General features: G+C 42.3%; 1 protein-coding gene across 2 annotated transcripts in view; it reads right to left on the bottom strand.

The window, feature by feature from the left end:
- The window catches only part of pvrl2l (PVR cell adhesion molecule related 2 like), an 87,321-nt gene extending 60,371 nt beyond the window's left edge, over positions 1 to 26,950 (bottom strand). For both annotated transcript variants that reach the window (XM_027016272.2, XM_027016270.2), the window contains exon 1: positions 26,538 to 26,950. In XM_027016272.2, coding sequence (XP_026872073.2) covers positions 26,538 to 26,583 — 46 coding nt within the window. In that variant the 5' untranslated portion in view covers positions 26,584 to 26,950. The remainder of the gene's footprint in view (positions 1 to 26,537) is intronic.
- Between the last annotated feature and the right edge of the window lie 174 nt (positions 26,951 to 27,124).

Here is a 27,124-nt window from a genome sequence, read left to right as displayed (position 1 = left end):
TGTTGCTCCCATTGTGGACTGTGTTCAGTTCACCGATTTATAAGGTACTGCTGAGACTTGCTCAGGGCAGGGATGGCAAGTATGGATTTAGAACACGCTTCGTTAAAACAGTGACAGGCTATGATTTCCTCGCACCTCACTGCCATGACCAATGAGAAGTCTGGAGCAGTAACCCCATAATTACCAATAGTCCTACCTCCACTGTGCATAAAAAAAAAATTGTCAAATGAAACTGAAAAACAAAAGGTGAAGTATTTAAGGCAGAGCACCACTACATTCAAGTGAGCCTGGCTCCTTTTCAGTGTCAGTTGTAAGAGAGGGGGAGAGTTCATGGTGAGGTAAGGAGGCAAAAGGCATGAGAGAAGAAGAAACCAACAGAGCTCATAATCTCTATGCAACGCACATGCATGCTTCATGACCCCAATGTTTCCTGCTGCTGCAGTGAAGATACCGCTGCCATATTAAAAAGACTTTCAGTCTATGCTGCCAATTCTCACACACACACACACACACACACACACCTGAGGCCAAACAGCCAGAGCACTGGATTATACCAGTTCGTGTGGTTCCCCTGACCCTCTACCCCAGTTTCTCTCCACCATTGCTCCATCTTTGCTCCATTTGTCTTATCATTTCTTCCATGGCAGCCTCGGTTCTCCCACGCCCACACAGAGGTTTCCCTCTCCCACTCTGGATATCACACATTCCCATCCTAATACTGCATTATTCCTCCCTCTGACTCACCTCCCATTTCTTTGCTCCAACTCCCTGCTGTCTCTCACTACCCAATAATCTTCCTCTCTCAGTCAAGCCCCCTCTTTGTCCCTCCATCTCTCACACACACACACATATCTCTCACACACGTGGAGTGCGCAGGCCCTGATCAGGATGCAAGGCTGAGGATCAGCACGTACATGCATGTGCATTTACACTCACACACAGAGTCTGAATTCATGCCTGTCAGTCTGCTACCCACCAGCCAGACAGCAAGATCCTCTCTGTTTTCTTCCTACTTCTCTCCATGTCCCTTTGTTTCAGTTTGCATTTGTCTTTTTATGCACCTCCTCCCCTGCTGGTGCCCCCTCTCTCAAGGTTATGGTGTGGCCCCCTCCACATTCTTCTCTGCCTCACTTTAATCTCTGCCAGTCCTCCTCCAGCCTATCTCTGTCCTTCATTCCACTTTTCACTCTTTCATCTTGCGAGTTTCTCAGCTTTCCATCCTTTCATCTGTTTGCCTTTATCTCCTGGGCCATCTCTGGACTCCACTAGTACTCCCCTCAACACACAATAACACAGACCTTTCCATCTTCCCCTCTCCCCCACTCTCTCTCCCTCTCTCTCACCTTCCTCCTCTCTATCCCCTCACCCTCTCCCTCTGTCTCTCTATTCTTCCTTGTTCTTCCAGTGTTGTCATTTATCTGACTCTTTGTGTGGTCCTGGTAGAATGGAGACAATAAAAAACAATAGAAAACCCCTGACTGGATTTGTGTATGTGTATCTATGTATGTATACGGTGTGTATAGTGCGTGTGTCCACAAGTTACAATGTCCATCAGGTCCACTACAGATACATGTGCATGTCCATCAGATCCAATACAGAGACCAATTCACATGTCAGATGATCTTCAGCCTCACTGGTCAACAACCTTTTCCAATAACCCCAACTCCATGCAGAATGAAACCACCAGTTAAGGGCAATTTGTGCACTGCTACTTCATGGCAGTGAGACACTTAACACTTTACTGAGAATCTGTTCAACAGGGATCTTTTTATAGTGATTTTACCCAGCCTGTGAACCTATTTTTGTTCATGAAATTATTGTTCTATCCTGGTTTACAATGAAAACCCCAAATTTATTCATCCAAACCCACAAGTTGCCCCCAGCTATTGCGATGGAAGGTCTACAAATCTGGTATTCCAAAATCAATATTCTAAAAAAGCAATTCAAGTTTAATTAGAAAAATATTTACTGACATGAATCAAACTGTTAATTATTAACATTTCTAACATGTTGTAATACATTACTTTATGCACACATACACAAACACAACACACATATACATGCAACAAGTGGAGAGTGTGTGTTTGTGTGTGAGAGAGAAGGCAGAGATGAAAGGAGAGGAAAGAAGGGGAGGCAGGCTAATGAACACAGGGTGGTAAGGGGTGACAGAGAGGGTGAGTGAGCAAGACAGTGAGAGAGAGAGAGAAACAAGGCAAGAGAGAGAGGGCGAGAGCAGGAGGGGGCAAAGAGCAGCCTGTCAGCGGTGAACAGGTGAGAGGGAACAAACCCAGCGCAGAACCTAGCATGAGAGCATGCTGGGAAACGGGGATGAGAGAAAGAAGTGCGAGAGCCAGAGAAACCGACAGAGAGAAACGCAGGGCTGAGAAGGGAACAGAAATATGACCACAAGCATTAAAGAACATTCCAGAAACAAAGATATTCTAGCCAAGGTTAGACCACTGACTACTGTACAATGTCCTTGTTACGTGTCATTCAGGAATTTGCAGAATGAATCAAAACTTTTGACATTTCTGAGAGTGGAAGGATAGATTGAAAGGGAGAGAGAGAGGAGCTGCTACCAGAGGTAGGTCAGTGCATGTGTGTGCACTTCCTCCATTATTCAGCCACCATCATGCCCTGTTGCTAGGGGCCCCAGGCTACCCAGCGATGGGGCTGCAATATTCATTTCAGTGCCATTAGAAGCAGTATCCTGTCCTAGGGATGCACATTTACACCAGCAGTGTGCACATGGAGAGAGCAAGGCAGAGGAAGGAGCCCAGGATGAAATGGAGAGAGAGAGAGAGAGAGAGAGAGAGAGAGAGAGAGAGAGAGAGAGAGAGAGAGAGAGAGGGAAAGAGAGAGAGAGAGAAGCCTAGGATGATAGAGAAAGAAAGAGTGGGTGAGTGAGAGACAGAAAGACAGAGAGATAACTGGAGATGAGAGAGAGAGAGAGAGAGAAAGAGAAAGAGAGGCTGGTAGTTAAGGTGTATTAACTTCACCAGTTTTCACTTCTCATTAGGGTAGTATGGGTTTGATCACTCTGTTAGAATTGATTTCGGCTAAGTGAAGCTGTTAGCTAGCAACACACTAACAGGGTTCTGTTGACCACAATTACTTCAGCAGCTAGTAAACAAGCAGTCAAACATGGCAACAAGAAAGCAAGGTGCATCGCTTTTGTCACTGTCTCCATGTTTCTAAGGCTCTCTCTCTGTATGTGTAGGTGGACATGTCTGTGTGCACGCATATGTGTGTTTGTTTGGATTGCTGTATCCTCACTACAACAGAAGTGAAACCTTCGATTTTCCCCATTACCACACGTCACAGCCACAAAGGGAAGCCACTGCCACCATAATTATGGCATGCAAGCTGTGAATTCCGTAAGACAGGCCTACATCTCGCAATAGCCCTTAGAAAAATAAATAATTTCCCAGAGTGCCTTGGAGTTTGCTGTGCTCTCCAGGAATGACTGGACTCTTATTAGTCATTTGTTTCAGGAGGAGGCAGAGACAGAAACAGAAGAAAAAAGAAGACAGAAAGACAGGGAGGGACAGAAAAGCTCATATGGTCAGGACTAGTAATGTCTTAGGAGGAGTTTTCTAGCTGAATAAGAGGTTAATTGTATTACTGGAAGCACTGCACAATAAATAACTCATCATGACAAAAAATGGACAGTTAGGGATACTTCTAAGAGCAAGCGTGTGCATATCTGTGTGTATGAGTGTGAATGAGGCACTCACAGAAAATCTGAGGGGTCTAAAAGGCCAAGAGTGTGAAGGTATCAACTTGTGTAATTCCAGGGATGTCTTAGAAATCATTTACTTAGTTTTTAGGATAGTTTCTCTTCACACCCACACATCCACACACACTCTCCATCCCCCAAACACAACTTCCACACCCATCCCTCTGGACCTGTGCTATCAATTGTCTCATTCATGGCATTTACCAAAACTGTACAGGGGTGAGTTGTATTATGGCCTGGGTACAGATTTTAAATTGAACAGCTCCAACAGCTGAACTGGGAGCAGCAGCAGTCAGGAGAATGTGTCCAGGTGAGGGGGGAGGACGCAGGCATGAAGCTGCTCACACTGCCCAGTGCTGTGATTATGGACTGCCCACACGGCTACATTGGGAACCCCCAGAGTCATGTCATCACCCACATGAATGGTATCTCTACAGCATTTCACCAGGCAACACTTTTATTGGAAGGACTTTGCATACACAGGTCCCTCGTGGGAATCTATTCTCTCTTGTATTAGCTGCTCATGAGGAACAGTGGGGGAACTCTGTGGGGAACTGTGCCCTGTGCTGTTTACGTTTGCCATGAATGCTGCCACAGTTCCTCAAGCTTTACTTCAGTGTCCTCTCATGGTCAGAGAGAGGGGCAGAGCATGATGGCTCACCTCTGCGTGGTCCACTTCTCACTAAGAGGATCCTCCTATAGCCTATATTTACAGGTTGAACATGGCCTAGGCTTAGTGCCTCATGGATGCTGATTAGTGTTAGATCTTTATCCTACATCCATGCTTTTGTTTGTTTGATTGTGATGTGGTATGTGATGTAGTATTAGAAACTGAACTTGGCGAAACCTGGCAGAGAGTTAAGTGTTCCATGAGCTGAGTGTTTCCACTTTGAGTGTTTGTGGTATTATTATCCACATGCACATACACACACACACAGACACACACACAGTATACATACAACGTACCCACATGTGACTCTAGCATTTGCAGCTCTACATTAGGTAGCCTGACATATTTTTTCTCCCCACTGAGAACCACGCACTGATTATAAGAGCCAAATCTCTGGTTTGCTGCTCTGAACTGAAAGCCAGTTCCCCCATCTCAATCTCACTCGGATTTCTCAATCTCTACATCCCCAGCTGATCCAGGGATTTCGAGGATATATCCAGCAACCTGGGTTAGAGGAAAAAATCTAAATGTAATAGTAGTGAAGATAAGCAGAAAACTATTTATGTCACATCAGGTTTATCTTTGGCAGATACAAGTTCCTCTCACGCTGGTTGCCAAAAGGACTGTGTGTTTAAAGAGATGGCCCAACTGGCCGATTTTGGCTGCCAATCACACTCGTGACTAATTAAAGGCCAATTCTATTGGTTGATCTGTGGCCACAGAGCCCATATGGGCAGATCAAAAATGGAGTCGACTAGATGGGTCTCTAGAGTCAAGGCCCAGCTGACTTTTGTTCTTCTTAGGTAAATTGTGAAGGCTGTTCTTCAACCGATCCCATAAACAGAAGCCATGATTTTGGTACTCAAAAACAATACCTTGCTATATGTATAATGGCTTTATTACATTAACAAACTCAAACTAACTGGACATGCAAAGCAAGTAATGAGAACCTCAACAGTTCCTGCAGTTCCTGAAGCAATCAAGCAACTAAATGATGTTGGCAACCTGTTCCTACTTAACAAAGCACAAAGACAATCATAAAGGGACAAAACACTCGAGTAACTGACCTATTGTGACAGAAATGAAATGTGCTTAAACTGAGCTATACTATGTATTAAGTATGCTTTTATGTCAGGAAATTCTATAACCATGTAGGTCATGTTTGTGCTTTAAATAAAAGTGCTCCATGGCTAAGTGCTGTGCATACATTTGCTTAAGTATTGCAAAATCACTAATGGTTTAAATGATTGGCTGAGATGCTGTTATCACCAAAAGACAAAGCTGTTGAAGTGGCATGTTATTCTCGAGTGTTCTAAGCATAACACGCACCACTTAGACTCAATGGGAGTAAATGGACTGTTTTCAACTATTGTTTTGCATTGAAGGTCAAATGGCTGTCTGGGGCACACCACACCTAATTCAATGACTGACCTGGGACACAAATCATTGGTGTGAATAGGTTTTCCCGCGAAGCCAGCCTTTAAGATTTCAAAAATGTGTTTAAAAGCCAAAATAATCCAAGTTGCTTGGGAACATCACCTAGGAGTTGTTCTTGGAACAGTTTATCTTATTAGTTTGAACTGACTAAGCTTGGTGCTAAGAGGTGACAGACTGATCACTGCAATTACTCATTCTCAATACAAGCTCCCAGGGAGCTATGGGCCATTCAGCACTGTAACTTTCACGCTACATAAAAACCGCTTCATTGAACAAGACCTAATTACTCTAACAAACTTGATTTAGCCTGTAAGCAGCTCCAGCTCATACAATGCACAAGTCTGCCGTGCCAGGAGTAGATGGCCTTCCTTTGTTATAAAAACAATACTTCCAAAAAAAAAAGAGAGACTTGATCAAAGGCAAGCAAGCTTTCTGACACACTGAGAGGGAGGGGATAGCATGAAAGAAAAAGGGAAACAGAGAGAATGGGGAAAAAAGAGGGAGAGAAGGGAGTGTGTGAGACAGAGAGAAAGAGGGTGAGAGAGACGGTGACAGAATGGAAGAAAGGGAGATAAAGAGCAAGAGAGATGAGGTGAGGGAACAGGAGAAAGGGGGAGAGAAGGGAGAGTATGAGAGAGGGAGAGAAAATGGAAGTAAGAGGAAGAGGTAAAAAAGAGAGAGAGAGAGAGAGAGAGAGAGAGAGAGAGAGAGAGAGAGAGACAGAAGGACTGCAATCTCAGTCATGCACCTTGTTTTCCAGGAACATTAGTTGTGCAGAGAAAAGTTGTGGTCACCAAGGCGACAGCTAGAAAAGAGGCAGCTGCGCATCGGATCAACAGCTGTGCATTTTCAGCCACATCTGGCAACAAGAGTGCTCATCGCCATGCCGAGTGAGCAGGGCATGCCAGGAGAGAGAGTGAGCGAGGGCGGGATAATGGCTACTGCGCAGGGATCCACAACACGCCTGACATAGTCCAGCTAATATGTTTGTGCACTGCTGCAGAAAAGCTGTTGAAAGGAATGCTTGGCAAAAAAAGAGGTCTGACTGTGGAGAGCCTTGTTTTGTTTTGTTCAGGTTTCCTCTTTCGCTGTCAGTCGCAGTTTTGATCCGAGCTTTTCAGCCTGTATCATCTCAGCCTGCTTGCTGTCTCCCCCTGGATACAGCATATGCTGTCTCCCCATCTGCCTCTCTCTCACTCCATATTCCTATTCACCCTCCTTCTCATTTCATCAGCCGCCTGCTCAAAAACAAACCAAAAATCTGTCAAGCTGACCATGCACTGGTTACACAGGCTGCCTGTCCGTGTACATTCATTTGCTGGTCTAATTGTCCTGCATAACAAACAGCAACCAATCCAGTCAGGACCACATCAATCAGCACCTGTGTCTCAAATATTTAATCAAATTCTTTGGCTTACTTCTGTCCAATCAAAATATTCATCTTAAAAATCCAGTTGAGACTTTAAACACCAGTGTGAGACAATCTGACACTTACTGATAATTTCTGATCCAGTTGCAAAACTTAAGATTTTATAACTCTCTGTCTCTCATGCAAATAAGCAAAAACGTCTTGGCACATTTAGTTAATCCTGATTACATAAGCAACATTTAGGGACTCCCACCCACTAACCTGTATCCTCTTTCTCATAGATTACTGCTCCCACTCCATTTTGCTGATACCACATACTTAATCCATTCAAGTCTTCCCAGAATCTGTGCAAAGGAAGTGAGCAGTACCACTTGTTATAACTCTGCTGTAAGTTTGCTTTCACTCAATCAGAGTCCTCTCACTGGGTCTCACAATACAGCTGCTGCTGAGCTAATTTGTCACTTATCTTGATAACGAGGCAAACTGGGAAGGGCAAAAAAACAAACAAATGGAAACAAATTCTCCCCAGTGGGAACAGGTAGCCATATTAACCCAACAAAAGCTCACCTCAAGTCTGGCATTTGGTCCTGGGGTGAGCAGAGGATGTGGCTTCACTGCCAAAAATGTAGCACACTGATGTTATCTGATACTACTTACAGAAACAGAAACAAATCTATCAATGGAGGGAACAATAGAGCTATTCCATAGCATACTACGGTATTCTGTAGACACAAAGCCACCAATCCAGAACTGCTCTGTTTGATCTCACACACGTCAACATTTCTCACTTGACCAAATGAAACTGTCAGAGAAAAATACTGTATATCCATACAAGAAGGATAACCTAAGACAAATTATCATTTAAATAGGCTTAAAAAATAACGTGGCAGGCCACTATAAAATTGCTTTTGTGATGGTGTCAGTAAAGCAGGCTACACAAGAAGAAAGAAAAACAAACAAACAAACAAAAAAAACCCCACTGAACTGCTGACCAGCCAAAGGTCATGTGTCATTATAGAAGGAAGTTTTTCTAATAGCTCCTGGGACCAGATTCCTGAAGATCAGACTCACTGATGCAGAATGCATCAGCCCAGGAAGTTTTTCACAGAAGCCTTCTTATCTTTGAAAGAACTATGGGTGGGGGAATTCTCTGCATTGCTTGGTATGTGTCTGCTTGGTTTCACGCAGAACCCTAGAGGCTAAGAGAATTATATGTGTAAGTGTCCTGTAGGCCTCCATTATCTTCAGTTTATTACAGGAGGTTTAATGGCTGTTCTTTAAGCTTCTTGTTGGTTACATGAGAGACAGAGGCTTTTTGCTGGGAAAGGTATCACCAGACCGACCATTAAATGGAGGTCCCTTTAAACAAACCTCTAACACTTCACCATGGGAGAAAAGCTGCCCATCCAACATGGGGCTACAGAACTCACAGCCATGCAGTGCAGTGTGGTCCAAGATCCTCAGAACAGTGCAGCTGCTGGCCAGGATCAGATTCTGAAGAGTAGGATCTACACCATGGAGCCCTGATTAAACTGCTTTCCCTGATCTGAAGTCAGTCTGTGCACATATCATAGTTCCAGCGTTTTATAACTGTTCTCAGTATTTTTTTCTTCCAGTGGGAAACTCCAGCAAGGCCTCCCATATTTTCATCATCACATGGACTATGATCTCTTCTCACATGTGCGCAAACACACACACAAACACACACACACACACACACACACACACACACACACACACACACACACACACACACACACACACATCATCATCATCACATCAGCTCATTAACAAGCTCTGCAGACTTTCACTGTCAGACTCACTCCCTCTTTCCTGTTTTTAGATTCCTCAACTCATAATAAGATGACACCCCCCCCCCCCCCCCAGTCAAACTTGCAGTAAGACTCTTCCAATGGTTCAGCTCTTTATCTCTCTCTCTCTCTCTGTCAGGTTCCTCTTCATTTTTTTTCACCGCTTTCCTCTGCTGCTTCATCACCTCCTCCCTCCTTTTTCCTCCTCTTCACCCTGCTGGTCTTGCTCAGTCTCCTCATTTTTTCCTTGATGCTGTCTGATTGACTCTTTTTTGTCCCTCATTGGTGTCCTCTCTCCTTCCCCTGCCTTTTCCCACTTTTCTCTGCACCAGTGCATCTCCCCTTCTTTCCTCACAGTCCTCCACCACATCACCCGCTGCTCCTTCTGCAGCTTCCCTTTGCTCCAGCTTTTCACCACAACACCTGTGCCTCATTTAGCTAAGCTGAAAGGACATAAAGATTTATTTGACTCTCTTCTGATGCCACCCAGCTGATCTCTGCATTCATTCTGAATATAGAGGGCATCATTTTACAAGTTAAATATGACACCAGTTCCGTGGTTATAAATGGCCCATTGCACAGAATTATAAAGCCACACTTTCTGGCTCATTCCGGTAAGCTAATTAATTAATCAAGTCCTCAGCAGCAGCCTGTCCTCAATGCATACACACACAGGCAGACACAAAAACACAATTACACACAAACACAGACAAATGTCTGGTTCCACTTAGAGTCCTCAGGGTATAAGATATATTTAATGAAGCATCCTGAAACTCTTGCCTGTAATGGAATCATTAACCTATCAAGGAAGCTTCAGACTTATCTTAGCTTATCTTAACTTAGAGTGTGTTTGACTTTAAAAAAAAATTGGTATAAATGCTAGTGAATAAAAATAATCTAGATGAACTTCACAAGGAAACGAGTCACAAAACATTTGAGAGTATTGGTACTGCCCTTAAAAGTGGTCACAAGGTCTAATAACTTGTGGTGCTCTTCTGCATTTTTATGATTTGTAGTCTGTTACTATCACCGTATTGCTGTGAAAGGCCAGACGTTTTTTTGCCGCTAATTAAAATTTAATATGGATTTACTAAGATACTTAGAAAGAAATACTAAAAACAGATTTATTTTCCTAGAGAAAAAAAACAGTGGGCCAGTGTAATTAAGCAAGATAATTAATCAGTGACTATTTGTGTCATTGATATGCAACATGAATATTACAAGCTACACACTTATAAATCTGGCTAATAAATTTTATCTAAGTCCAATTAACAAGCAAGCTGGCAGATTAATTAAAAGACAGGATGAATTGACAGCTGCTTATAATGCCAATCATCTCAGCAGCTAAATTGTCTGAATTGAATCGATTCAAACTGGAACCTGGAATGAATCACGTGAGGGAGCACTGATGGTTGCATCTGGTAGCATCAACCATCAGCTGACACCCAACAAAGTTGCTGTATATTGCCATCTTAGGGTGGACATATTGTTGGGCTTCAACTGTTCGTTCTTTCTTTCTTTATTTCTTTCTTTCTTTCTGTCTTTCCTCCCCTCTTTCTCCACATGTGCTCTACTGCACTTGCTACCACATGGCCCAGGTGTGCTCACTCCTGGTGAGCGACTGCTGTGCTCTGGAGTCTATGCTTCTGGTAATGGAATCAAGCTGCCTACCAGAAGGCCAGTGGCATCAAGCTGAATAAATATTAAAGAAAAAAAACCAATTTAAACTAAAGAGCCTCATTCTGACACTTGTTTCAGCACGTACTGCAGTTTGAGGCACAGTGCAGCAAAAAATGACTTTGCATTTTAAATGTTCATCTTTTTTTATTAGAAGCCTGTACTGGCAGTAAACTAACACTGAGCATTACTAATGAGGAGTTGTTCACACAGAGTATACTTTTCTACTGTGGGCGGGAAAGGTTGTGAAAGGTTGCTTCTTAGCACAGTGGTATCCAGTTTGGAAGATCTACCACCCTTCTACAGTACACTGCAGTACCAGAAGTCCTGACAATCACACTTGATGAATTGAATCAGTTGTGTTAGATGGGGGCTGAAACCAAGCCCTGCACTGCGGAATATTTCCTGGAGATTGACAGCCCCACCTCGGCAGATGTGGTTAAATTTACGGACATGATCAAAGCTGATGTTTGCACTACTCTGTTGGTATAATCTGACCAGCCACATTGTTGTGTGGGAGTTTGACCATGATCTGAGGTCGTTACAACCACCCTAACAAGCGAGCTAGCATCTGTGCATATGTGCATGTGCATTTGCGCGCGTGTGTGTGTGAAGCGCAGAGGTTAACAGCATCAGTGTCACTCGCTATTTCATGTTGCATGAGAACACATGAGCTCTGTCTGCTGTAGCACTACCACCATGGCCTTTTGGTTGACCTTATATTCTCATTCATTCCCATGCTGGCCTGCTGCTTATTATCAGTCCTTTCAAACCATTGGGAATGGGACCATTCCCCCTAATAATGTGGCAGGAAGTGAATTCAGCACTCATGCAGAAAAATATGATACTAAATCAGCAACTAAACCATCAGTGAAATGTGAGATTTTCTGGTAATACAGAATCTTATATCAACACTTGAATACTGTGTAAATGTGTATTAAATTCCATTAATTAAATCTCTTTTTCATAAATGAGGCAGAAGGATTTGACAAATCATGAATCATTAAATAGTTTCCATTTCCCTTTTTAAATCACTTTTCTGACATACTACTATGAAAATTAAGCACTGACAAAAGCAGTTGCATTATTGCAGTTTGTTTTATTTTGGGAGCCAATTAGGCATTGAGTTTAACATTGGCTTCAGACAATATCCTGACATTAAACAGTGCATAAAAAGTACTGAGATAAAAGTAAATCCTGGAAATGCTCCAGTGAATCTCAGAAACAAATGCAGGACCAGGAGCCAGCTTTGAAATGGTAGGTTCCCCTAGGCACCTGATTGGTTGGTTCAAAATACTGATGAGTAAATAAAAGCATTGTATGATGATTTAACTCAGAGTTGTGGCTGTAACACCATCCATCACACATCTCTCTGTTGAGGAAAACTATTTTCCATGCATGGGGCTGTCTATCGAGAAAAAAGTATACATTACATTTTACAAGTAAAAAGTAAAATATTACATGCTTTTTGTACTCTTGAATTAAATACATTTGGGGGTTGGTCACTTATTTTTTTTAACTGTAATTGATCAGCAATTACAAAATTAGTGAGACAACAATGTCTGAAAACAGAAATTTGCATTTGCATGTAAATATCAGTTTAACAAAATATGATTCAACAACACCATACAACACCTCTGACAGCATGTCCTAGCCTCTTATACAATGCTGCTGAGACCTGTGAGGTGTGTTGTGGAGCCCTAGGTGACCGGCATGGAATAACCTGTGCTTTAATCAAATGTTACTCTTACCATCTTCTACCATTTAATAGGTTAGAACAAAGGAATCCTGTGCAGAGAGTTATGTGTAACTATGGAAACATAAGCAGATTCAAGCAAAAATTAAACAGACTAGTTTTGGAATGCTTTGACACACACTGCTGTTGAATGGCAGAGACCTGAGCCAGGGCTGGAGTTAATTGGTAATCTTCCACTCAGTTATTTCTGACCCCTTTATCACCATAACATGACCTCAATGACAAATCTGCTCATTACTGCCTAATCTAACATCTGCTCCTCCTCTACATCTCTCAGCACAAATTTCTCCATCACTTCTCTGCTGCTTGAGCTTCTTACTTGCCATTCCTCCCTTCTTCCATCCCTCTGTCTCTCTCTCTCTCTCTTTGAAAATGAATAAAGAAATGGGGAGAGGGGCAGAGGATCATGCAATCTTAAACAGTACCAAACACAAAGCAGATATACAGGCAGGGAAAGAGAGGGAGTCTTCAAAAAATAAAACAAAAATATAGATATAGAGGGAGAGCGATATAGGTGAGAGAAAGACAGACACATAAGATTTCTGGAAAAGAAATGTAAAGCAGAAAGACGAACTATGGCATAGAGAGATGGACTTGATAGCAAAAGCTAATATCCAGACAGTGAAAATGCCATTTGTCCATGGAATACTAGCATGAATAATCCATGCGCCGAAGTGCAGTGGCTCTCCTGAGATGAGCAGCCCTAGTAAGATGTGGCCAATCAGGTGCTCTTCATCCCCTACCCCTCCACAGGCTATGTCTATTTAAATGTGTGTTTAATCGGAGAGTGTCACAGCTGTAACCAGGGCTGCTATCATATACCTAGCCCTCGTCATCTCTGCTTGTCGCTAACATTCTTGAGCTTACTCACACACATGTATGCACAGTTAGAGAAAGAGAGACAGAGAGACAGAGAGAGAGAGAGATGGTGGATCCTTTCCTCTCTCTGCATTTCAAGCTCTCCCTTTCAATCTATCTCTTCCCTATTTATTTTCCCCCAAATGGTGTCTCACACACAAACACACCAATAGCCTGCAGCCATTTCTATGCTGCCTAATAAAGAGAGACAAGAGAGAGAGTGGGAAGATGAAACATACAGTGAGAGGAAGAGAGATGTAGAGAAAGAGGTGGGGAGGAAGTGAGGGGTGTCCTCAGGACAATGAGATGTGAGGACCCACAGTAATGACGATGATGAGGATTTAATGAATTGCTGACAAACCCTCGTCAATGCACTGTTGAAGGATGCCACAGTGAAGATAATCAAAACAAAGACTTTCCTCCTCTCTTTTCATCTGGTTTGAGAATTATGGAAGACAGAGGGGGAGATAAAAACAAAGAATGAAACAAGAGAGAGGGGCCAATGACAAGGGGAATGCATGATTTGGTGGACACTGAATGTGGACATATGCCCAAATCTCCCTTCACTCCCTCATCTTTCTCTTGTTACAATCCATCTCTATGCAAACACACACACAGATATGTACAAATTCAGGGCTGTTGCAAAGTCATGACAGTTCAACGGGGTAAATAAATATGCTAGTGTTTTCTGGACAAGTGACCCATCACCACAACTGGGGCCACCAAGAGAGAGATAGAGTAATCCAGAGAGAGAGATAGAGATAGATAGAGAGAGAGAGAGAGAGAGAGAATCTGGATTAAAAGAGGTTAGTCCACATTGTAATATGGGGAGGCATTAACAGTTTAAGCAAGGACAGTGGGAACAGATATAGGCTACACCTCACTGGACTAGCCAAGTTATACCAAGCTAAAACTCTGGCAGAGATAAGCCAAAGCCAGGCTTTTAAAATTCTTGTTATCTTTGCTGTCCTGTTCACCTATTGATAACCTTTCTTCACACATATATAAACACACACACACACACACACACACACGCACACGCACACGCACACGCACACACACTCCACCCACCAGACTCTAGCTGAAAATCCAATGTTCTTTGTTATCTCTTTCACACTCACTATTTGTACTCTTTCCCTCTATTTGCACTATTTTCTAACAATCAATTCAATGAATACAGGACAATGCTCTCCTCTCTTATTGTGATTCTCCCATTGCTTTCACTGTGCTTACCTCTGCATTTTCTTATAGACAGGTCATCTTTCATTCCATCTTCCCTCAGAAGAACTCCGTAATGTGACCGTCCACTCCGAACTGACCTGCTGTGCTGTGACCTCTGTTGACATCCATCTGCACATCATCTCCTCTTCCTCTGCCCCATTATTCTCATTGTCTGGATCACTCCTCAGACAAATCTGACTCCAGACAGTAGCCTCCCATTAAACAGGATGGCACTTCTCAGAGAGGCCTTATCATGACTTACGGTACATAAGATGGGGAGGGAGGGGGCAGCAGGAAATACACAATAGGTTGAATTGAAAATGCAGTGATAATTATCATAAAGGAGAACCATGCAGTGGATACTGTCCCTATGTTTACCCCTTTAGTAAGACGTGTCAAATCAAATTGTGGGCACAACTGAATGTCGACAGGAAAGCTTCAAAGCTAGAAAGATGCATTTAAATCTGGTCACAATTGTGCCTGCCGAACCACCTCCTACAATGACCTGACGCACTCAAAGGCCACATTCTACAAATCTGCAAATGTCCACTGTTCTTCAAAGAAGCAAAGAAGTGAAAAGATAAAGGTAAACATACAGCTTGTGCTTCTGGCATCTTTCCCTGCAGACCAGCTGTCTGAGCCTGCCCTCAGAACAGCACAGCAATAGAGTTACACAGAAAACAGAGAGAGCAAGAGAGTGAGAGAGAGAAATCTGATCACACCATGGATTATTGGAGATGCCTTCGGTTGTAAATGCCCAGGAGGGATGTGAATGACGATCTGATCAAGGGTGATCAGGGGAAAAACACCAGATGTGTGCATACACTCAAGATAATGGTCCAGCCCAGTGCACTCGTTCAGAAAGCTTATCCACTTCCCTTGCCAAACAGTGAGGCAGGAGTCCCCTCTGGGTGGTTTGGCTGTCAGTTACTTCTTGCTGCCAGCTTCTGCGTACACCCCAAAAAATGTCAAAAACAATATTCTGTATAGCATCCAAGAGCATCCTGTGGCAAGGAATAGCAGCCAGTCCCCAGCATTGAGCCCTGGTGTAGTCATCACAAAGTCTCTGAAGTATTACTGTCAAGGTAACCATTAAGCTGAAATCACACCTTGGGTAGTAGCAAGCTAACTAGCCAAGATATCCAAGCTAGCCAGGCTTGTGGATGTGTTAAAAGCTCCCATATGCACAAGCACCCTGAAATCTCTTTCGCTACAGTCTACTATGCTGCTCGACGACTACTAGCCTTGAACACTCTATACCCTATGCCTGTGAAGTCACTGTGATCAGGATGAGTCATATTTTTTGTGCTTGACCATTTCACCAAGTGCAGGCTTCTTCTGAAAACAGAGGATTATTTTATGGGTGTGTGGACATAAGGATAAAGCTTGGCTTGCTTCAGCAGGGAACAAAACCAAGCTGAATGCCACAGAAATTTGTGGGCTGTGGAGAAAAGTCTAAAGCTCTGTCTCTTAAATATATACATGTTTTTATTAGAGAGATAGACAGAGTGTGTGTGTGTGTGTGTGTGTGTGTGTGTGTGTGTGTGTGTGTGTGTGTGTGTGTGTGTGTGTGTGTGTGTGTGTGTGTGTGTGTGTCTGTGCGCGTGCGCAGGCACGCACTTGTGCATTCAGAGGAAATAAAAGCCACTATATCTGGCTTATTTGTGCTGGTAGCTGGAGGGAAAGCTATCAGCAGTGGAGTGTTAGCATGTGTGTAAAATTAGAGAAGTCTGGGAGGGCAACCAGTGCTACCATCACTGTATAGGGGCTATTAGAGTAAATAGCTGCTGAAATAAAATGTCAGAGGATCTCTTGGGAAGGCATATCAAGGTTGGCCATCTAAAAACACACACTAACAAATAAGATAGTCCATATCTCAGTTGTCCCTGAACACCCTCTTCCAGAACAATACACATACTTAAAACTCTAGGACATTGTCCCTGATGACCAGAGGGAGGACTGAAAATACAAGCATGTATTCAGATCCATTCAATACTGCCCCTACATTAAAAGTGTGCCTAGAGATATCATGGGAGTTAATGATAATGAAGTGTATAACAAACTGACTTCATAAAATTATAAATGGCATTTTCTTCCCCACACACAAATGGCCAAAGTATTACACATTATGAAAGCAATGTGCACTGTTCCAAACTGGACCTCCACTTCAGATAATCAAACAATTACTTGCATTGTCATAATTTCAAAGAAGCTTTACATTCTGTCAAACAGGTTTGACATAGAAAACTATACGCTGAAAGACTGAAGGACTTTTTGGTGTGAGTACATCTTGCTGAGAAAGCCCTGGAAAGGTTGGTCTGGAAACCTGCCTGTGACAATGGTAGCTCAGTGATTAAGGTACTTGACTAGTAATCAGAAGCTTGCCAGTTCAAACCACACCAGCAAATTGTGCTCAGTCATAATTGTAAATTGCTTTGGATAAACGTGTCAGCTAAATGCCATAATGAAATGCCTGAATCATGTTTCTAACTACTGAGGACAAACTGAAACCTGCTGTTCCTTTAGATGGCCTATGAAAGCATGATTTGTTTAAATGAATTGTTTCTGCCTTAGACTAAGCACAATGTTTATTTCCTAACCTGAAATATCAGCTAAATGGCTGAGAACATGATAGCTGAGATGACATTTTGGCTGATGTCAATACTCATGAGTTTGAGGCTTTTGCAGATTTAGGACTGAATATCGATATAAAATAACCAAGTGAAATTATTTTCTGGAAAACACAGTGCACAATAAAATCTCAAATCTAACCAAAAATAACTTCAACATGTTCTCCAGTGAAAACGTTCAAGAAAAGAAAAATCCTCTGTTTTTCTTCTTTCATTTTTGGAATGGCATGGTGGGTCAAGGCGCAAGACTTGGACAACGAGAGAAGATAGTGTGCACACCACAGGCTGTCATTCAGGGCAGCAGGAGACTGATGCGAGTGCGGATAGTCTGTCGGAGTGCTCAGCGGGATCTTGATTGAGCAGTGTGGTAAAAAGCAGACACAATCCAGTATAGGAACTGCCAGCTGAACTCTGAACACACATGGACCGTAAAACTCACATGTACAGGAAACCCTCAAAGAACTAACTATTTGCCCAAATATCTAAAAATCATTTGTATATATACATAGGACATACACATGTACAAAAACATCAAAGACAAACTTGTCAAGAGTTAAATGACAATTCAGATAATAACTGTGGTACTGTACCCTGCAACCACTCTATATGAGCACATTTACATTTATTAACACAACCACTAAAATAAATAGTATGAAAGGATCAATTATTATCACTCATACCTTTTGTGGGAGTTGTCTACTGCATTACTTTCTAGAGATGTAGACTTCAGCTTTACATTGAAAAAAACCAAGATAAGCCTTGCTGATAATTTTGTTGATCTATACCCTCTGAACTTTAGAACGCCATAGAACGAATGTCATGATTTAAACATCTGCTTTGTCTAATATAAATTGGTTCTACGTTCTAGTACTTCAGAAGCACTTTTACACAGCAGATGAAGGATCTCTGTCTGAAATGTGCTCTTTCTCTGGAAACCATGTGCAATTCACTACAATTTTGACCATTTCTACATATATAATTCCTGTTTCACTGTGTAGGATGTGTCACAGTACTTTTGCTATTTTTAGCATTGTGCTATTCTGGACTGAGACCTTTTGGAGTTACTCCTCCAGCTTAGGGGCACTTTGGGCTTTGACCCCCATCACCACCAACTTTGGTGTTAACCTTTTCTCTATTTCTTCCAACTTCTCATATTTCTTCCTTTGGATGTTTCGATCACTTAGGACTGCTACATCCATTACCACTGCTGTTTTCTGTATCTTGTCCACTATAATAATGTCTGGCTGATTTGTCACTACTTGTTTATCTGTCTAGATCTGGAGGTCCTACAGGATCTTAGCCCATTTTAACTTGGGTGTGTCCAGCTCATATGCCTTGCATATGTTCCTGTATATGATCCCTTGGTTGTGTCTCTTAGTGTATGCGTTCTGTACCAGCATTGTGGATCTTGCTCCTAGGTGCTGGATTGTCTCTGAGGCTCTATTACACACTCTGCATCTTGGATCTTCTCTGGTGTGTTATGCCCTTGCTTCGCTTGACCTAGTACCATTACCACTGTTATGCCCTTGCTCTCAATTCTGCTCAGGTGGATTAGTGAGTCAATGTCCCTTTCCATCTATCAACCATGTACAGTCCTGCTCCTCAGTCTGTACCCACTGTGATTATCTGGCTTAGAGGATTCAGGCCTATGCAGTCCAGTAGCCCACTTGCCATGGGGTCTACCATGCATGTAGTATCAGGATGCAAGATGCTGGCAAACAAAGCATCCACTGAGAGACACAACAAAGTGGCCAAATATGCAAGGCATATGAGTTGGACACTCATGTCCAAAAAGGAGGAACCACAGAGAGTGGTGAAAACAAATAGGTGCCAGTATAATTTATGTTCAAGTGGATATATTCCATTCCAAAAGTACATTCTCAATCGGGTAAGACAGCAATTAGTTATAGCACTCCATCAATATGGAATGAGTTACAGAAACATTTCAAATTAGAGAAGCTAGTATCCTTATCTGAGTTTAAGAGATCTGATAAAGATTTTTATTACTATGTTTGTTTGTGTTTTGATTTCTGTATTCCTTCCTTTACCTTCTCCCTTTTTTGTTATTTGTTGACAGTTCAATTGAGTGTGTGCCTCCTCCTTGGCCAGGGCTCACTAGTAAAAGGGATTTTTATCTCATCGTGAATGCTACCAAGGTTAAATAAAGGGTTAATTTAAAAAAACAGCAGTGATATTAGATGTGTCGGTACCAAATAATTTAAGCATTCAAAACAAAGAATATGTAAGGTGTGACTATAATGGTACGCCCCCCCCCCCCCCCCCACTTATCATGTGGTATGTGCAATGGGAGTTGTCTGTTGACTCTGTTGACTGTGACTGCCTCCTTATTTGTGACCACACCCACCTTATCATCACACACCTGAACCTTACTGTTCATATCATGCATGTCTGTATTGAAACCCCTGTTTTGTATGTAGCACCATTGTCAGTCATTGTAGGTGTTAGTGTTCATGTTCTTGCTCACAATTATGTTTCATACTCATGTTTACATGCTGTTGGGTGCTGTTATCATCGATTGTTTGTACCATGCTGCACTAGTTTGTTACTTGCGAGTACCTTTGATGGTTATTGTTTGTTCATGTTTTGCCGTGTCTAATAAATGTCTGTTTGCATGGAGAGATGTTTGTGCATCCTGCTCCTTGCCCTGCAGCACTTGGGCCATCACAATGAAAAATACCAGGGACAGAAAGAAGACGTACATAGAATGGGGAAGGTTAACACCAAGGTTGTCACAGAGGTGACACTTGGAGATGTGACCATCTTAGGCTGGGGGAATAAGTCCACATAGAACATCATCAATCTCAGTCCAGAAGAGCACAATCCAAGAAACAGCAAAATACTGCGCTGTACCCTCAAACTCCCACGCCTCTGGAAAAAAAGGCACAAATGTGGGAAAAAAAAAACATAGGACCATCAAGTGGAAGTGTGAGGCTTGTCTTCTTCCCACAGTGCATCCTTGTGCCAAGGTTATCAATGCACACACTCCTAGCTGTTCAATGGTGTAAAAGACAATGTGATTCCTCAGAGCAGTCCCCCATCTTCTATTGCTCCACGGTCCAGTTCTGATGCACACATGCCCATTATTGGCACCTTCGGTGGTGGATGAGGATCGGTACAGGCAATCAGCACTGTGTTCTGACACCTTTCTATCATAGCAACCATTAACCTTTTCAGCAATTTGTGCTATATGAGCTCTTCTGTGATAGTGGAGCAGACAGGGTAGCCTTCGCTCCCTACATGCATTGAAGAGCCTGGGTAACCCATGATTGTGTTGCTAATGGTTCATTGGACCACTTTTGGTAGACACTAACCACTGCACCCTGGAACATTCCACAAGACCTGCCATTTTGTATATGCCCCAACTCAGTTATCTAGGCATCACATTTTAGCCTGTTATCCTTAGCAAACTCACTCAGAGGTTTACCTTTTTTTTCTGATTACAGTACATAAACTGTTTGCTGCCAAATATATTCCACCCATTGACAGGTGCAACTGTAATAAGATAATCAAATGTTATTCACTTCACTTGTCAATGGTTTAAATGTGGCATTTTAAAATGATACATGCATAGAGAAGAACACAAGGTTTCCAGAGAGACAGGACTATTTATGGACAGAGGTCTTTCATCAGCTGTATCAAATTGCTGAAACTCCCAAACACATAAGCAGTAACAAGTAATTACATGTGAACTAAATCCCTCACAGAGACAAAAAACAAAATGTATAACAGTGGACCCACACAAATGACAACCAGGCAGTCTAAGACAGTACTCAAACGCAAAGCATGAGCACTAAATTAAATGGCAGGTCTAGCCCTAACAGAATCATGCTTTACTTCACTGAAAGTAAAAAATGTGTGCACATGCATACACAGAAATGCACACATACAGAGCCATGGCAGAAAGCAGCTTGAGAGTACAGCAAAAAAGAGAGGCAAACCAGATTCAAGGTTTCAGAGGGCAGCGTGAATGAAGGAAAGAAAAGAGAGATGGAAGGAATAAATACATTGTGTCTGACAGCAATCCAGTGATAACAGGAGGGCAGAAGTGCAAGGGGGAGCGGCATCTGGGAATGACAGATTAGTGGGCTGTGCAGGGAAGAGATTGGAGTGCTGATCTGGGCACAGTGATGAAAAGAAGCCTGATGCCTTTTGACATTATAATTTAGAATATTTACATACTTTGGGTATGCGGCACTGCACCGGGAAGGCAGACTGGAAGTTAGGGGGGGGGGGGGGGGGGGTTAAGCATAGTTCCTGAAGTCAAACTGTAATTAAGGCTTTGTAAGATATGTGGGAGACAAATGGTTGATGATGGGACAGAACACACAAAAAGACTGAAGTGAGAGAGAGAGAGAGAGAGAGAGAGAGAGAGAGAGAGAGAGAGAGAGAGAGAAACAAAAAGAGAGTGAATGAAAGAGATTGGCAATGCAAAAATTCAGCTATGTCTTAATGGACATGTTTTCCATTCATTAAGATGTATGTCAGTGGACATTATCTTGTAACTGAAACTGGTCACTCACCAAACACACACTTCCTCAGTTATATTCTTATATATTAATATTAAACACTATTATATATTAATATTAAACACTGCTATCATATAATACTGTAAGATAACGCTTGTAGTCTATACTATTTCCATATCTAATTAGGCAAATTTAATTAATCATAACTTAGCATTTTATTTGTTACTGTACTTTAGCTTGGCAACTGAAAAGTCACAGAAGTCAATGATGATACAAAACAAACACACACACACACACACACACACACACGAGAGAGGGAGCGAGAGAGAGAGAGAGAGAAAAAGAGCTTCAACCAAGCAAAGAGAAGGTAGAGAATCACTGCAAGGAATGAGAGCTGGCAAAGACAGGGGGCAGAAAGCCAATTTAGCTTTCACTAGTAATCATGCTGGTAAGCCCTTTTACTGTGGAAGGGGAGAGACCAGTTTTGATTCCTCACCCTTTTCAACAGCTTTTGGTCTAGCTAATATATTTAAGCTGCGCACTGTTCTATAAACCCATGCCACAAATGCTTTTCAATCGAAACCAATTCCCTGAAGACCACCGGTAGAAAAGGCAGGGTGCTTCACCACATCAATCCAGTAGGATTGGGGGGGGGGGGGATATGCAACTGCAAAACACGTTTTAAAGGCCACTGATGTGTTCCCCGTTTGTCTAAATAGGCTTTGTATACATCTCCACTAGGCTAGGGGATCTAGTGGGTTATCAGAAAGCGTGTGTTTGTAAACGAAGTAAGAGAGAAGAAAGAAAATGTAAAGACAGCAAGAAACACACCCTCTGTTGTGAACTAGCTCTTTTAATATTGTATTACAATTATTGTGGCAGCTTCAGGGCCAACACCTTCCTGCAGGCACTGAAAAGTGAGGCATATTTACCATTCACTGGCAAAATGAACCTTTCACCTCTTTGACTCACTCACGATCTCCAAAACAAAAAAAAAATGCTATATTTTTGCATTACACTGAAAAGCATACAAGCTCACTTTGATGTTCTCACAGCGGAAACAGGACTGAAAGGGCAACTACCTCCTTCATCTGGCAGGAAGGATGCTGGAGTTGACTCTCATCAGACCAGAGAGAAGCAACTTTACCCTACAGTAAGCCCAGGGCTGTACAGTTCCACAGGCAGCAGTGGCTGTGACAGTTCTGACAAACTTGGCATTGGGGGGTTTGAACCGTAACTGTTAAGCTACTCCTGATAGAGATGGTTTGGTCTAAATGAACCTCAAACTGAGGGCAAGCATGCAAGTGTCTAAGAGCCATTCCAGCACTCCACCAATTTTCATTGGCCTCCAACTCCCCCTGCTTCTCTCTAAAAAACATTTACCCACATATATAACTACATCTGGAAAAATAAATTTCAGTTAGTCACAGTAAAAAAAAAAAAAAAAAAAAAAAATTAGAAACAAAAACATCCAGACAAGCAAAACTCAGAATGAACTCAGCAGCTGCTTATGTAAATATGTTAGAAAATTCCCCATGGAAGTCATTTTCTTTACACTACAAATGGCATGCCATAGAAACTTCCAGAAGATATAGCCTCTCACCCTGCCACAAAAAGACATTGAAAGTGACACTGTAAAATTCTCTCTGGAGATAAGACTTGAGCTTGAGACATGCCTGTCATTTCAATTCTCCAAACTGGTCAGAGGACTGCAGAAAGAAATATATGCAGTTTTTATTATTTTTTTCTATTTATTCCCAAAGTCTCTAAATAACTTCTTTTGTTCCAAATCATCAACCATTGCCCTAGTTGTCAGTGAAAAGAGATTAGAAACATTAAATGAATGAGAACATTTTCTCTCATTGGCTTCCCCTATTGCATGTGGTTTTATACCCCTCATTCTTTTCAGCATTCCCATTGTCACATCTGAGATTACAAGATTTAAAGAGAGAACTTCCAATAACATTCCAGTTTGAGATGAGCTCGACACAGTATCGGTATTTTACCACCATCATGCAATGAGCAACTGAGACAGTGGAAAGCCAGCCTGCCTTCTCTTCAACGATGCAAATGTATCTTTTATAATAAGCTGTTAATGCAGCTTTGTAAAGATTTGCCAAAGTCAAATTAAAGTTTATGACAAGAGGGGTTTAAAATACAATCATACATGTTTCCACATCTGCTAGCAAATTAAAACTTAATTTATGATGGTGAGAAAGCCAAGCAAGCAGCAAGCTTCTTCAAAATGAAGACAGTAACTAAACCTTCTACAGCTTCTGTTCAGAGGAGTGAAGAATGATTCACCATAGCCTACACTGCTGCCCAGGCCAGCATTAGACTTGTTAGTGCACTGCCCACAACCACTGAGCTCAACATGGCCCTTTCTCAGCAGCTTTCAACACCCATATTACAACACCATTGCAGAGATGGAGATGTTTCTATGTCTTTTTCAACAAGGAGGTCAGATGTGAGAAAACCAGAGAAAATGGTAAACACCACCACCAACGACAGCAAGAAAAAAAACCTTTTCTGAGTTCACAGGGAATACAGCTAGGTAAGAAAGAGGATGCTCTCCAAGCCCACACAGAAATCCATTCCCTTGGCCTTTGTTTCATCCAAGAGCTTTGGTGGGTGGCAGGGCTTCAAGGCTGAGACACCAAGAGACCACTAGCCAGCATTAATGGGAGCTCTCCATACAATAGGAGGCACAGCCTACTGTATGACTCGCTGAACACAAGTGATGAGAATGGGATATAGATAGACGGAGTGCGAGAGGGGTGAGACTGAAAGCAAGAGAGGGACAGAAAGTGACGGCGAGAGAGCAATATCTCTCACATGAGGGAGGGAGAAAGAGAGAGAGAGAGACTGACACTGAGCAGACCTTTTAGCTATGATGCATGCTCCAGCTGTAATACACATCTACAAAGCCTGTATTCCTTCTGCATCTGATGAGGACAACTGCACCTGTCGCACACACTCAGTGCTGCATAATATCCATTGCTGGGTAGATGTTTTGACCTTCCAGTCATTTCCAATTATATCAGACTGAAGAATAAAAGGTTGGTGGGCCTCATTTACATGGAAGTCTGTAAGTGTGAGCATGGGGTAAGGTATGTGTTTGTGAAAGGAGGTCAAACAAAGACTTCAGTCTAAATACCTTCGTAGAAAGCAGTCTCTGAAACCTTGTCCTCACATTCCAAAAAACAATGGGGATAGTAGAGGCAAAACTGGAGGGGCATAGAGGCTCTGAATTCACCAATGACTAGAGCCACAGGAACAGAGGCTCAGGATGAAGGTCTGAATGCTTCATAAAAAGAGAAAGAGAGGGGGCGAGAGATAAGAGAAAGGGAGGGAGGGGGTGTCAGGATGGGGAACTCAAATCAGCATTGTTTTTTTGGTAGAAAGTAAGTGTAAGAAAAGAGAGAAAGATAGGGTGGGGGATGTGTTTCTTATGATAGTGGTGGTGGTTGTTTTATCTTTCACATTATGTCATGCAGAAACTGAGGAACATTATTCCCAAATTATCTCTTGTCAAACAAACTAGATTACGGTGCAGGAAGGAAAAGGCCAATTGTTTTACAAGTAAAGTGCCATTGCATTAAAGGTACCAGTGGAAGTGGTGCTGATGATGCAAGAAACAGAAATATTTTTAAGCAGCAGGATTCACATTACCAAGTTACAGAGGCTGAGCCCTTAAAGGCTTTTTAATAAACTAGGCTCATTACTACAGCTTTTTTTTGCCCACTCCAAAGTTAAATTAGTACATTCAAATATTTGTGTTATTTTATGAATCAGAACTTGATTTCGGCTTGAGAGCCAATTAACTGCAAATTCATTCACCTCAATACCCTGCAGAGAAATGAAAATATGCATATAGTGCACCGCAACAATGGAACGTTACGAGCACGGCCGATGGTTCACTCATGTTGTTTTGCTATAATGTATCCACAAAGCCGTAATTCTTCGTATTCGTAGTTGGTTGATTACTTGTGTCCCTCTTGCATTTGTGAAGCTACATCTGTGTGTGTCTTCTGTACCCTTATCTGTGCAGATCAGCTATGAGCATATGCGAGCATATGACACCGACGCCACCAAATCGGATCGATGTTAAAACCGTAGCAGAGTATCAAAACGATGAATAACTTCCACCACAGCTACAGGACAACAAAGGAACTTTAAGGTCGGTCGGTCGGTCGGTCGGTCTGTCTGTCTGTCTGTCTGTCTGTCTGTCTCTCTCTCTCTCTCTCTCTCTCTCTCTCACACACACACACACACACACACACCTTGGATTGTTCAGTAGTTTGGCCTTCAATGCCTTGTTCAGTCTGGATAATAGACTGGGATGTACTATAGCAACGTCGAAATCGGGTGGTGCCAACACCCTGTTGCGTGTACTATATACTTGGCGCCACCCAACTGACATAATTTATTATAACGACAGACCCTTATCAGCAAAATGTACCAAACATACTGGTTAAATTATGACGGTCGGGACCACTTTTTCAGAATGATTATGTAAGTGTTAAGAAAAAATCCCACCTGCTGCCTTTACTTGGAGAAAAATAAACACCCTGTGAGGCCACACCTTGCGTTAACATGGCGTAGCGAAACTAAGTATAAGGAAAGGTTGGGAGTTCCGTTTATCCCGTAAACCGTTTGTGAAAAGCACCAAAAATAATTTTACAGTTACCCGTACAAAGTCTGTAGCATGCGTTCAAGTTGCGAGCCAATGCACATGGGACGTTCGACTTTACGGACTGCGTGTACTGCTAGTGGCCAATGGTAATTCGAATCGTTAAAGAAACACTGACTTTGGATGAGAACGCAAAAATCTTTCATGTTATCAGTCGCCAATACACGAAATATTTAAATGTTACATTACCTTGACTGCAAAGAAGAAATACAACAATCGTCCAACTGTTCCTCATTTTAAAAGTCGTAGCCACTGATAGTGTTTCACAATCTTCTTGTAATATACACAGTTCGATAACACAATCCTCAACCTCAAAAACTGCCTTATCATAAATTATCCTCTCGCGACGGTCACCGATAAATAGTGGTTAATGAATACAGGGCAAATCCAAGACAGAGATTAAATTTTGCCCCGTGAACCGGCGTTTTGTTTTCTCGATCTACTGGCAGCGATAAAAACAGCTAAATCCCTCCCCAGTCGAAGGTAGGTTATGTCCTTCGTGTGTTCGTGAAGATCAAAAACGTCTGAAGGCAAGATGACACACTATTGCCTATGGCTGAGACTTCTTCCACTAAACATTGCTGCAGCAAGTGTAGTGTGGAGCTTGAATGTGATGTCATGCAGCGTCACAAAACCCGATGACCAAATCGAAAGGATGGTATGGTATGGAAAGCTTGTAGAACTTCATGTGGTTGAACCTGTTAGGCTGGTTTCAGTGGTGTTTCCCTGAGGAACGTAGGGCAATAGTACAAAACACATAGCTATTCGAAAATGAA

The sequence above is a fragment of the Electrophorus electricus genome, chromosome 8 (genome assembly GCF_013358815.1).
Source record: "Electrophorus electricus isolate fEleEle1 chromosome 8, fEleEle1.pri, whole genome shotgun sequence".
In the NCBI taxonomy this organism is placed as follows: domain Eukaryota; kingdom Metazoa; phylum Chordata; class Actinopteri; order Gymnotiformes; family Gymnotidae; genus Electrophorus; species Electrophorus electricus.
This window is presented reverse-complemented; position numbering and strand designations above follow the sequence as displayed.